This window comes from Lathyrus oleraceus, chromosome 6 (genome assembly GCF_024323335.1).
Source record: "Lathyrus oleraceus cultivar Zhongwan6 chromosome 6, CAAS_Psat_ZW6_1.0, whole genome shotgun sequence".
Taxonomy (NCBI): domain Eukaryota; kingdom Viridiplantae; phylum Streptophyta; class Magnoliopsida; order Fabales; family Fabaceae; genus Lathyrus; species Lathyrus oleraceus.
Window position 1 is genome coordinate 28,519,275 of NC_066584.1, and position 11,675 is coordinate 28,530,949.

Consider the following 11,675-nt stretch of genomic DNA (forward strand, 5'->3'; position numbering starts at 1 on the left):
AAGAAAGGTTTTCCATTAAAGGCATACTGTGCAAATATCCAAAATGAAGAGACTTGGCAATTGAGGGAAAGAGTGGACAAACATACATGTAGTATAGACTACAAGGTTAGGTTCCTTAATTTCAAATGGTTGGGCAAAAATATTCAAATCAATGTTAAAGAGAATCCAAATTAGAAGTTGAGTGATATTATGGAGAAGACACGTGAAAAATGGAATGTAGGGATCAAAAAGACACCGGCATATAGAGCAAAGACACTTGATGTTGATATTGTGGATGATCCATTTAAGGAGTAATATAGAAGAATTCATGATTATGGGCATTAACTGTTAAGGGAAAACCCTGGATCAACTGTTAAAATTACAAGTCAACCATTTCAAAGTGAAGGGGGAAGCGGTGAACATCTTGAGAGGCCAATTAATCCTGACTTCTAGAGGATGTAGATATGCTTTAAAGCTTGCAAAGATAGTTTTTCAAGTGCATGCTTGATATAGGATTTGATGGGTGTTTCTTAAAAGGATAATATGGTGAAAAAATTCTATCTTCCATTGGGAGGGACCCAAATGATCAAATGTTTCCAATTGCATTTTCTGTTATTAAGGGTGAAACTAAAGATTCATGGATATGGTTTTTGGAGTTATTGACAACTGATTTGGGAGGAGTCCAATTATGTAACAATTACACCTTCATAAGTGTTCAAAAAAAGGTTAATATCTTTATTTATTTTAATGATATTAAAATATATTGTAATGATTCACATGATTAAATCTTCATATGTTTTAACTGTATTGCATGGTTTGTTACCAACACTTGAGGAGTTGCTACCTAATGTTGACCAAAGGTTTTGTGTTAGGTATCACTATCTTAATATGTTTACAATGTAGTCCACTTACTGTTTGATAAGTTTTAGTGTAGTCCATTTATTATGACAAAGGTTTCAAAGTAGTCCCTTTAATGTGTTTGCAAACATTTGTGCAACAACTTCAGGAAGAAGTTCCTGGGTTTTAACCTGAAGGAATTGATATGGAAGGCTGCAACTGCTATTCATGTCATTGCATGAGAGAAAATCATGCTTGAAATCAAGGGTGTTAATGGGATGCATTCAATCACCTTATCAAAATTCCACCAAGGTTATGGAGTAAATCAAGGTTTAGGACTAGTACAGGATGTGACACTTTGGTGAATAATATGTTACAGGCTTTTAACTTGTATTTTTAACTGCAAGAGCTAAGCCAATTATCAGTATGCTTGAAGAAATAAGAGTGTATCTTATACAGAGATGGGAGTCAAATAGGCAGAAGATTCCAAATATAAAGGTACAATTCTACCAATTATAAAAAAGAGGATGGCAAAGGAATCACAAAAAACAAACCATTGGATTGTGAGGTAATATGATTATATTGTGTTTTCTACATGTAATATATTTATAATTAAATGGGCTTATGATTATATTTTGATTTTTACATGTGTTACATGCGTGCAGGTGAATATGACTACGAGATTAGGTATATATCATTCAATAGGGAAAAATGTGTTGTTAATATTTCCAAAAAAAAGAATGCCCATGAGAAATGTGAATGCTGACAGGGTTGTCATGCTGCCATGCAATAGCATTCACGAAGAATCAACATTTAGAACTTGATGATTTTGTGTCTGACTACTATAAAAAGAAACGCTACGAAGCTTGTCATGCATCAGTTCTTTATCCAGTTAATGGGGAAACTCTGTGGATAAAAACGGATGCTATTGATCTGTAACCACCACTCATAAAGAGACAACCTGGTAGGTTCAAGAAAGAAGGAACAAAGAGGCTGGAGAAATGGTGAGAGATGAGCCACATCTGAAATAAGCAAAACATGAAATCAAATGCAGTCATTGCCATAAGGAAGGCCACATGAAAACTGCCACCACCACAAGAAACTCCAAGTTATCCACCACAAGCACATTTAACTCAGCCACCACAAGAAACTCTAAGTCAGTTGCCACAAACACCTTCAACTCAGCCACCACAAGGTATAATAAATACAAACTGATAGAGTATAATGAACACAAATTGTTTATCATAATATTACACATTAAACCAACAAAAGTGTTACATAGATAAACTCATGGCAGATACAAAACTCAACCCAACTAAATTACATTGATAAACTCATGACAACACACTGCATTACCCTAAGCTTAAAATCCCAACCAAAATCCTAAACTATTTGAAATACATTATTACAAACACAATATTAAATCCTAAGCTCAAAATTCCAACCACAATGGACATTTTCAACCATCCTCTTGTGTGGAGGGCCTCATTCTTCAATTTTGAATTTTTTTTCTTTTTCCTTTCAATCTTCAAATCCCTTTCATCAACTATTTCATCATATAACCACTTGAAGAAGTACAACTCTTACCCATGCAATTTCTATAATTTCTACAACACCAAAATTTTCTCCCATAGTTCGCACTGTTAATATCACTGGCAGTACGAAGAACACTTTCATCTTGGCAAAAACACTTCACCCTCTTGTTTCTATGAAGCACAAATCCAACTGTCACAAAGTTTTGATTGTTTGACATTGAAACACTGCTTGCATTCTTTAACATTGGGAAAGCAAACGAAAGAAAACGCAACAAACAATAAAAAAACAAAAGAAAACGAAAGTTGGAAGATGGAAACGATATAAAAACGAAAGCTGGAAGATGAAGATTCAACCCTAGAATCTGAAAATGAAAGTTGCAAGATGAAAAATCAATCCTAGAGTGCAAATATAACACAGATGTTGAGTCAACAAGTTACATTTGCCTACCTGTCATGCCTCATAGTCACTACTTAACTTTTTTTTTTGTGACAAAAACTAACGGAAGAGACCTTTTAAGGTAACAAAATGTTAGTTAAGGGACTACTTCGTAACGTTTTTTAGTTAAGATATTAAAGTGAAATATTTAATTAAGTTAAGGGATTTGGGGACTGATTATACTTATTTTAAATGATGTAGATCAATTGCTTTCAATCTTTTAACATTCAAGAAAGTCCTAGATTGTGAAAAATTCTTCTTAATTTTCTTTTTATCCTCACCTTGAACAAATACAAACGATTCTTAAATTCTAATATACAGTGGACTGAACTTTCAGAACGACGAAGCGTGAGTGAACCTGCAAGATTACCACTTTAACATTTAAGTAAGTGAATGAATACAAAAATAATTTGAGTGGGTTAATCATAAAATACCTAAAAGGATGCATGCACGAATTTATATAGTATGTGCGGTTAGAATCATCCTCGTGTGATTAAAAGCTTCACGTATGAGATCATCTAGTTATATTTAACAATGGTGAGTGCTATGAGCCATCAATGTCTTAACATGCCCGTTTTTAAATTAGACCTCATCATAATTGGACTTTTCTACCCTTGAACATATGATCCACCCGAACATGTAAATGAAATCATTAATAATAATTTAAAAGAAAAAACAAAGTTTATACATTCTAGGAACTATCCTACATTTCAAGGTGTACGAAATATAGTGAGAAAAATTGAGATATATAGCTGAAATAAAATATGAATTAGATTTTAAATATTTAAAATACTAAAAAGATATAAAAATACTCACCAATAAATTTAAAAATGGAGGGAGTATATTAAACTAGAAGAAGACTACACGTCAGTACTAATCAATATTTTCAACCACCCATTTTCGGTTGCATTTATGTTTTGCTGACGAAACATAATCTTAGTCAAACTGTCTCAATTCATGGCAGTTTAATTTTAATTAAAAAAAAACACACTCAATATTTTTTATTAATTTTTTTATATGATTATCCATTGAACCTCACCTCAATTTGCCAAGTGCCAGCCTTTCTAACCTGTATTCAACCACACCATTCTTCTCTATTGCAACACTTTGCTTTTAAAATGTTGCTAAAGATTCATACCAAATATTCACCTTAAAAAGCTGTTTTTTTTCTATGTTGGAGAATAGAATTACAAAACCATGAAACATCATTGGTCTTGGTTGTGTTTATGTATCCTACTTTTGTCTAAACTAGTTTTGGTTTTCTCTGGTATTCAATGGATTGGTAAGATCTCACCTGGATTTGGAGGCTCACAGATGAATTGGATTGATAAGAATGGAAAGTTTCTTGTCTCAAACAAAAAACTATTCGGTTTTGGCTTTGTCACATCTTCACACAACAACACATTGTTTCAACTTGCAATAGTCCACATGGATAGCACCACAATCATTTGGACTGCAAATAGAGAATCTCCTGTTTCAAGTTCTGATAAATTTGTGTTTGATGAAAAGGGTAATGTTTTTTTACAAAAAGGAAGAGTTTTGATTTGGTCAACAAACACAAGTGACATGAAGGTTTCATCAATGGAGTTACAAGACAGTGGAAATTTGGTTTTGCTTGGAAATGATGACAGTGATGTGATTTGGCAAAGCTTTGATCATCCAACAGATACTTTGTTGCCAATGCAAAACTTCACCAAGGGAATGAGACTTATCAGTGAACATGATTCTTCTAACAATTTGACTTATGTGCTTGAAATTGAATCTCATTCTGGTAATGTTGTTCTCTCCACAGGCTTACATTCTCCACAAAGCTATTGGTCTATGCAGAAAGATATCCGACGGATCGTCAATGAAAAAGGCGATGATGTTGCTTTTGCAACTCTTGATAGAAATTCATGGAAGTTCTATGATAATAAGAGATCTTTGTTGTGGCAATTTATCATTGCTGCTGATGATGATGATTCAAATGCAACATGGATTGCGGTTTTGGGAAGTGATGGAATTATTACTTTCATGAATCTTCAAAAGAAAGACTCAATTGCTTCATCAAGAAGAATACCGCAAGATTCTTGTAGTACACCACAGCCTTGTGATTCTTACAATATATGCTTTGGTGACAGAAAATGTAGTTGTCCTTCTGTTCTTAGCTCTAGGCCTAGTTGCGAACCGGGTTTTGTTTCGCCATGTAACTCGAAAAATTCTATTGAGTTAATGAAAGGTGATGATGGACTTAGTTGCTTTGCACTTGAATTTCTTCAACCTTCTTCGAAAACCGATTTGATTGGTTGCAAGAATTCTTGTAGTGAAAATTGTTCATGTCTTGCTGTGTTCTTTCATGGGAGTTCAGGTAACTGCTATATGTTGGATAGGATTGGAAGCTTTGTGAAAAATGACAATGATACTGATTTTGTCTCTTACATTAAACTTTCGAGGGACAGAAGCACCGACACAGACACAGACACTACTGGTGCGAGTGGAGACAATAATACTCAGACAATAGTTGTTGTGATCATTGTGATATTAACATTGTTTGTCATTTCTGGTATGATCTATGTGGGACTAAAATACATGAAGAAAAAGGAAAATTTGTCTGAGTCTCCAGTCGAGAATTCAGACGACGACGATGGTTTCTTGGAGAGCTTAACTAGTATGCCGATCCGTTTCAGCTACAACGATCTAGAAACCGCGACGAATAACTTCGCGGTGAAGTTAGGTCAAGGTGGTTTCGGCTCGGTTTATAAGGGAATTCTACAAGATGGAACACAGATAGCTGTGAAAAAGTTAGAAGGAATAGGTCAAGGGAAGAAAGAATTTAGAGTTGAAGTTAGCATTATTGGAAGCATTCATCATCATCATTTGGTAAGGCTTAAAGGGTTTTGTGCTGAAGGATCTCATAAACTTCTTGTTTATGAGTATATGGAAAATGGTTCATTGGATAAATGGATATTCAAAAGGAATAAAAGAGAACAATCTTTGGATTGGAACACAAGGTACAACATTGCACTAGGAACAGCTAAAGGACTAGCTTATCTACATGAAGATTGTGATTCAAAGATTGTTCATTGTGATATCAAACCAGAAAATGTGCTTTTAGATAGTAACTTTGAAGCCAAAGTATCCGATTTCGGTCTCGCGAAGCTCATGAACCGCGAACAAAGCCATGTTTTCACAACAATGAGAGGAACAAGAGGGTACTTAGCACCAGAATGGATCACAAACTATGCTATATCAGAGAAAAGTGATGTTTATAGCTACGGAATGGTTCTGTTAGAAATTATAGGTGGAAGGAAAAACTATGATGCTAATGAGAATTCGGAGAAATCGCATTTTCCTTCTTTCGCTTATAAGATGATGGAACAAGGGAAGGTGGAGGATCTGGTTGATCCTGAGGTGAAAATGGTTGAAAATGATGTGAGAGTTGAGATTGGTTTGAATGTTGCATTTTTGTGTATACAAGAAGACATGAGTTTGAGACCTTCTATGAATAAAGTAGTGCAAATGCTTGAGGGTTTATGTGATGTTCCTAAGGTAGCAAAAGGTTCACCATTGGGTTCTAAGTTTTATTTGAATTTGCTTAGACCTACAAGTGAGAGTGGCACTTCTTCAGAACCATTAGAGGGGTATAGTGATGCATATCTCTCTGCTGTTAGACTTTCAGGACCAAGATAAAAAGTATATGTAACATTTTTTTTTTGTTATAACTAGTGTTTATTTTTGTTTTTTGATTGGTGTTGTTGAGGGAATTCAAGTGTACAAAAGTTTAATTAGTGTCATCAATTTTAGAAACATATGCTTTTGAATTTTGACACCAAGAAGTGGATTAGGCTCCTAGAATGGTACTATGATGCTAATTTATTTTTTTAACATTAATATTTTATAGCATACAAAATTTTAAAATGATGTATTCAAGCAAATTTTTAAAATAATATTTTATTAATTGAATTGAATAAGAAATGTTCATTTTAATTTAATTTATTTTTAAAATGTTAATATTTTCTTTTAAGATAAATTTATTTTTAAAATGTTTTAAAAATGTTCTTTGTAAAAGTCCCTTGTAAAACGTTAACATCATAGTACCATTATATATTGAGTATCTAATATAGATACTATGTCGTACCTAAAATTTGTCCTCCCATTTTCCATCTGACATACGATTTGAGATTCATCTGCACATATTTGTGCTTCATTCATATGCGCTCACGTTGACATTCGTTAATCCATAGATTCAAAGCTGATGATTGATTAAAACCCTAATTTAATACAAACGGTTGATTGGGGTCATTGGTTGACTTTTTGGTCAACTAGTTGACCAAAGTCAACCATCTGTCCCCAAATCCATATCGTCTCGACTTTGGTAATATTGATCATTTTCCATACCCTTTCGACTCACTTCATCGTTATATCCATCATGATGCTTTCAAAATTGATTTTAATTTTAAATTAATTTTTAATTGATTTTAATTGAATTTTGGATTGTTAATTTGATTTAAATTGATTTTCAATTTCAAATTAATTAATCTCAAATGAAGTCTAATTTTAAATTATTTGTGGGATTCTAACTTATTTTTTATTGATTTTAAAATTAATTTTAATTGATTTTTAATTTCAAATGAATTTTAGATTTCTTAAATTGATTTTAATAGCAAATTGATTCTATTTAAATTAATTTGATTTTTTTAATGGGTTCTAATCAATTGTAATTAATTTTATTTGAGTTTTGAGTTTTCAAATTGACTTTCAAATTGATTTTAACTAACTTTTATTTTAATTGGATTTTGATTTTTAAACTAGTTTTAGAAATTATTTTTAGATATCCAATATCCATTAAACTCATTAAGAATTAAATATCCATTTCAAAACCATAATCATCTAAGTTCCCAAATGAAGTCTTTATTAACATTTAAATTGTCATCATTATAATTTATTTTCAAAGTTAATTAGCATTCATAATAATATCCATTCAAATAAATTTACAATTAATACATTCATAAAACATTCAAATTCAAAACTATAACATTCATTTAATTTCCAACTATTTTCATCCAAATTCCATAAGCCAACCTTACATAATTTCATTTCAAAATACAACATGTTATTCAATTCATATTTCAAAATACAACTTGTTTTTCAATTACAAGTCACTCATATCTTCAACTTCAAAACCAATCCTTTACATTACAAACATTACAACTAAGTTATCATATTCAACAATATCCAAGCATCCATCATTAATAATGGGCGTCACGCACAGGAGACATGGCCAAGAAGTATAGTAATAGAAGCTTTTATATGGAGCGATTAAGAGATTTTTTTTTGTGAGCAATAGTATAAAGGTGTATTCTTATATTAGTTATAAGGTTGCAAAATTGTATAAAAATATTTCCACAAAATAAATAATATTTACATTGCCATGATTTTGTTTTAATTAGGTGTCAAGAACACTAAACAAATAACAGTGAATGAGAGTGAATATGAAGAAAAAAAATGAAAAATTAATCTTGAGGCATCTCAAAAACTGTTCTAAAAAGACTATCTAATTGTTTTACGCAAATTCTTAATGATAAGTATTAAAGTTATATTGAAGTTTCTTATTATTTATATTTTCAGACTCATGGATGTATAAAATATGATTATGTAATTTCATCATTTGAATTATTTTTTGGGATGAGATCCAAATATATTTAACAGAGAATTTTAATATTCACTCATTTATTTGGGATGATATTCAAACATATTTAATATAAATAAAATTCCTTGACTTCATTCATTGTGAAGGATGCATTACATGGAGTATTTATAGCACAAGTAAGGATTTATACACGATGCATTACATGGAGTATTTATAGCACAAGTAAGGATTTATACACCATAGCTTAGGTATATAAGTATAGTATAGAAAGTTCTAACTAACTCTTAAACAAATTGTAACTATATAGTTAACTACTTTTAGAAATCTTGTTATAGGTTAGTTATTGTCTTGTCTAACTTGTGACTAACTCTTTTTATGTTATTGTGTGTTATTCCTCCACAAGTTAGAGGATAGATGTTGATCATCTCCGACTTGGATAAAAGTAGATGAAATGGTTGAGGAAAAAATGATTTAGTTAAAAAAATATATGCAAATTGATCTTTAGAGGATACATACATCAACTTAAGTATACCAGTTTGAAATTTCTATTAAATAAGATGACAATCATTCTCTAAATGTTTGGTTCATTCATGGAACACGAGGTTGGCTGCTATGTGGATGACACTAAGATTATCACAATAAAGTACAAACAGTTTGGCACATGATATGTTGATGTCTTGTAGAAGGTACATATGTCATTGTAAATCATAAGCAGTTGTAGCCAAAACACAATATTATGCCTTTAAAGATTATTTAAAATTGTCAATTGCTTCTTTGTGTGCCAGGATATCAAGGATTTACGTAAGAAGAAGCATTATCATGAGATGGACCTCCTACTCTACACATCTTGCACACATAGGATATAAGAAGCTAATGAGATTTAAAGATGAATCTTTTGGAAAGAACAAGCCTCGAGTAGGACATTATTTTAGGTATATAGGAGTTCTTGCAGTTGTATTGAAATGAATTGTAGTTGGTTTTATGAGAAATTAGTTTAATTGTTGAGTGATGAATCTAATGTCTGATCTTGTGGTGGTTAAGTAGAGTAATCAACCAATCAATCTGATGTAGGCGGAGATGTCATTGAATGCAAAAATGTCATTATGAAACATTTTAATGGAGGGATTTGTTGATGTCTTGATTAGTTTACAGCCAATGAGACTTATGTTAGACAAGAGATCTAAGTAGTACTTTGTTTGGCATAGTGAGATACTTGTTGGACATATGAGTTTGCACACAAGAAAGGGAGGTGAATTGTGTATTTCAGAAAAATTTGAATTTGAAAAACTTTTAGAAATTAAATCAGAGTTTGAAAATATTTTAGAGTTATACACTGGAAAATAATTTGTAGAAAATAAAATGCGGAAATGTAAACAGTTAAAGGAAGAGAGGAACACCGGGAATTATACAAGTTCAGTAAAAAAACGAATTAGTTATGTCTTGAAGAATTTATCTTGAGAGTATCCAATAAACTTAAGAACTTTTAGCAGGTTGAACTCTCGAACCCCCTTATACAAGGAAAAGTGAAGTTTATGACAACTTCCAACCAAATGGTAAACACAGAGAGAGAAATGGCGAGTCTTCATTTCAAATGATGGATCGAAGCGCTTAGACTCATTTCCACAAGAATATTGAAGTGGTTAGTCTTCAAGCTTCAAACAAACCCTGGGAGCTATTAACACTAGGATGAGCTTGCAAACCTAAACTTGGTTTTATACCGGGCTAAACAAAAACTTGTGAGATTTTACCATTAGGTTGATCTCGAATTAAAACAAGCTTTTATCATAGGTTGAGCTTTTACCTAAACTTGGTTTTATCTTGGCCTAACCAAGAACCTATGAGATTTAACCACAGGCTGGTATCGAGCTTAAACAAAGACCTAATCATACAAATTCCAAACCAAAGCTTTTTACGGGTTTAGCTTCAAACCCAAACAAACAATCCCTAAGTGGATAAAATGTTCAATCAAGGTAAAAACAAAAACTTCCTTGGTGAACTTACAAATCTACCCTTCCATAAATTACAACTTCCTCACTCACAAAACTACTTTCTAGAAAAGTACTTCGGCTAAACTTTTAGTGAGAGAAAGTAAACAAAAAGAATTTTCAGAGAGAGAGTGAGAAGTGAGAAATGAAGTCATGTTTCTAGATGATAAAAAGAGTGGGAATGGAACTCTATTTTTAGGCTAGAGGTTTGCACAAAAAGGAAAAAGTTTTATGGCCTTTTATGGCTTTCCAATTGATTGGTAACATACACCAATTGATTGGTTGCCTTCAAATTAATCAATTACTAGGTTAAAAAGGAAGTGAGAGATATTTAGCCATTATACCTCATTAAAATGGTGTCAAAATCGCTTAGGATGCATTTTTGAACTGATCTAATATATTGGGTTAAGGTGCCAATTGATTGGCAAAGACAAAAATCTACCCCGAGCTTTTCTAACAACTCCTAACTCATCTAGCATGACTTCAAGGTATTTTTGAAAATGTTTTATTGAGGAAAAATAGGTTTGAAAACAAGTTTGTGTGTGTGTGTGTGTGTGTGATTTATCCATGCATTTTTATGAGAATGTTATTATGCTTTACAATGTATTCACTCAGATTAATCGAGGTAGGGCTTTCATACTTTCATACTTTCATACTTTCATACTTTCATATTCTTTAAGACTTGTCAGATGCTCTATCTTTGTAGACACTTGATTGAGCTTTGAGATGAGGCTTGAGATATATTTCATTTGGTTGTCATCATCTGATAGTCAAGTCCATCAAACCCTAATGATATGTTTCACCTTTAACCGCACTTTGGTTATCATTAAGGACTTGTTGTCATTATCATAGACATGTTTATCTTTAACAATTGTCATCATCAAAAGCATATTTTATAACCTGTAAAACAAGGTTCCACAATACCTTGTTTGGAGTGGGTTACTTCTAGTGCAAGAAAGTATTTCAATTGACCCACAAATTTTATTTTGAAATGGGGATGCATAACTGCTTTGATCTTGTTAAATTCAATTAGGGAGTTTACAACAATTATAATATCATCTACATACACTAATAATAAAGTGAATGACATGGAACTTTTCTTTATGAACAAGGAATGGTCGGCATTATATTGGACATAGTCATCTGTGAGGATAAGATATGTGAACTTCTCTTACCATTTCCTCCTAGCTTGCTAGAAGCCATATAGTGATTTTCGTTGTTTCGCACACTTGGTTTGGTTTGGAGAGAATGGTATTAGGTGGAATTACCATGTA

At 32.1% G+C, this 11,675-nt stretch overlaps 1 protein-coding gene across 1 annotated transcript; it reads left to right on the forward strand.

The window, feature by feature from the left end:
• Positions 1–3,810: 3,810 nt before the first annotated feature.
• Positions 3,811–6,560, forward strand: LOC127097379 (G-type lectin S-receptor-like serine/threonine-protein kinase SD2-5). The gene has a single exon (XM_051035876.1). It carries the CDS (start codon positions 3,985–3,987, stop codon positions 6,454–6,456), a length of 2,472 nt encoding a protein of 823 aa, XP_050891833.1. The 5' UTR covers positions 3,811–3,984; the 3' UTR covers positions 6,457–6,560.
• Positions 6,561–11,675: the final 5,115 nt, after the last annotated feature.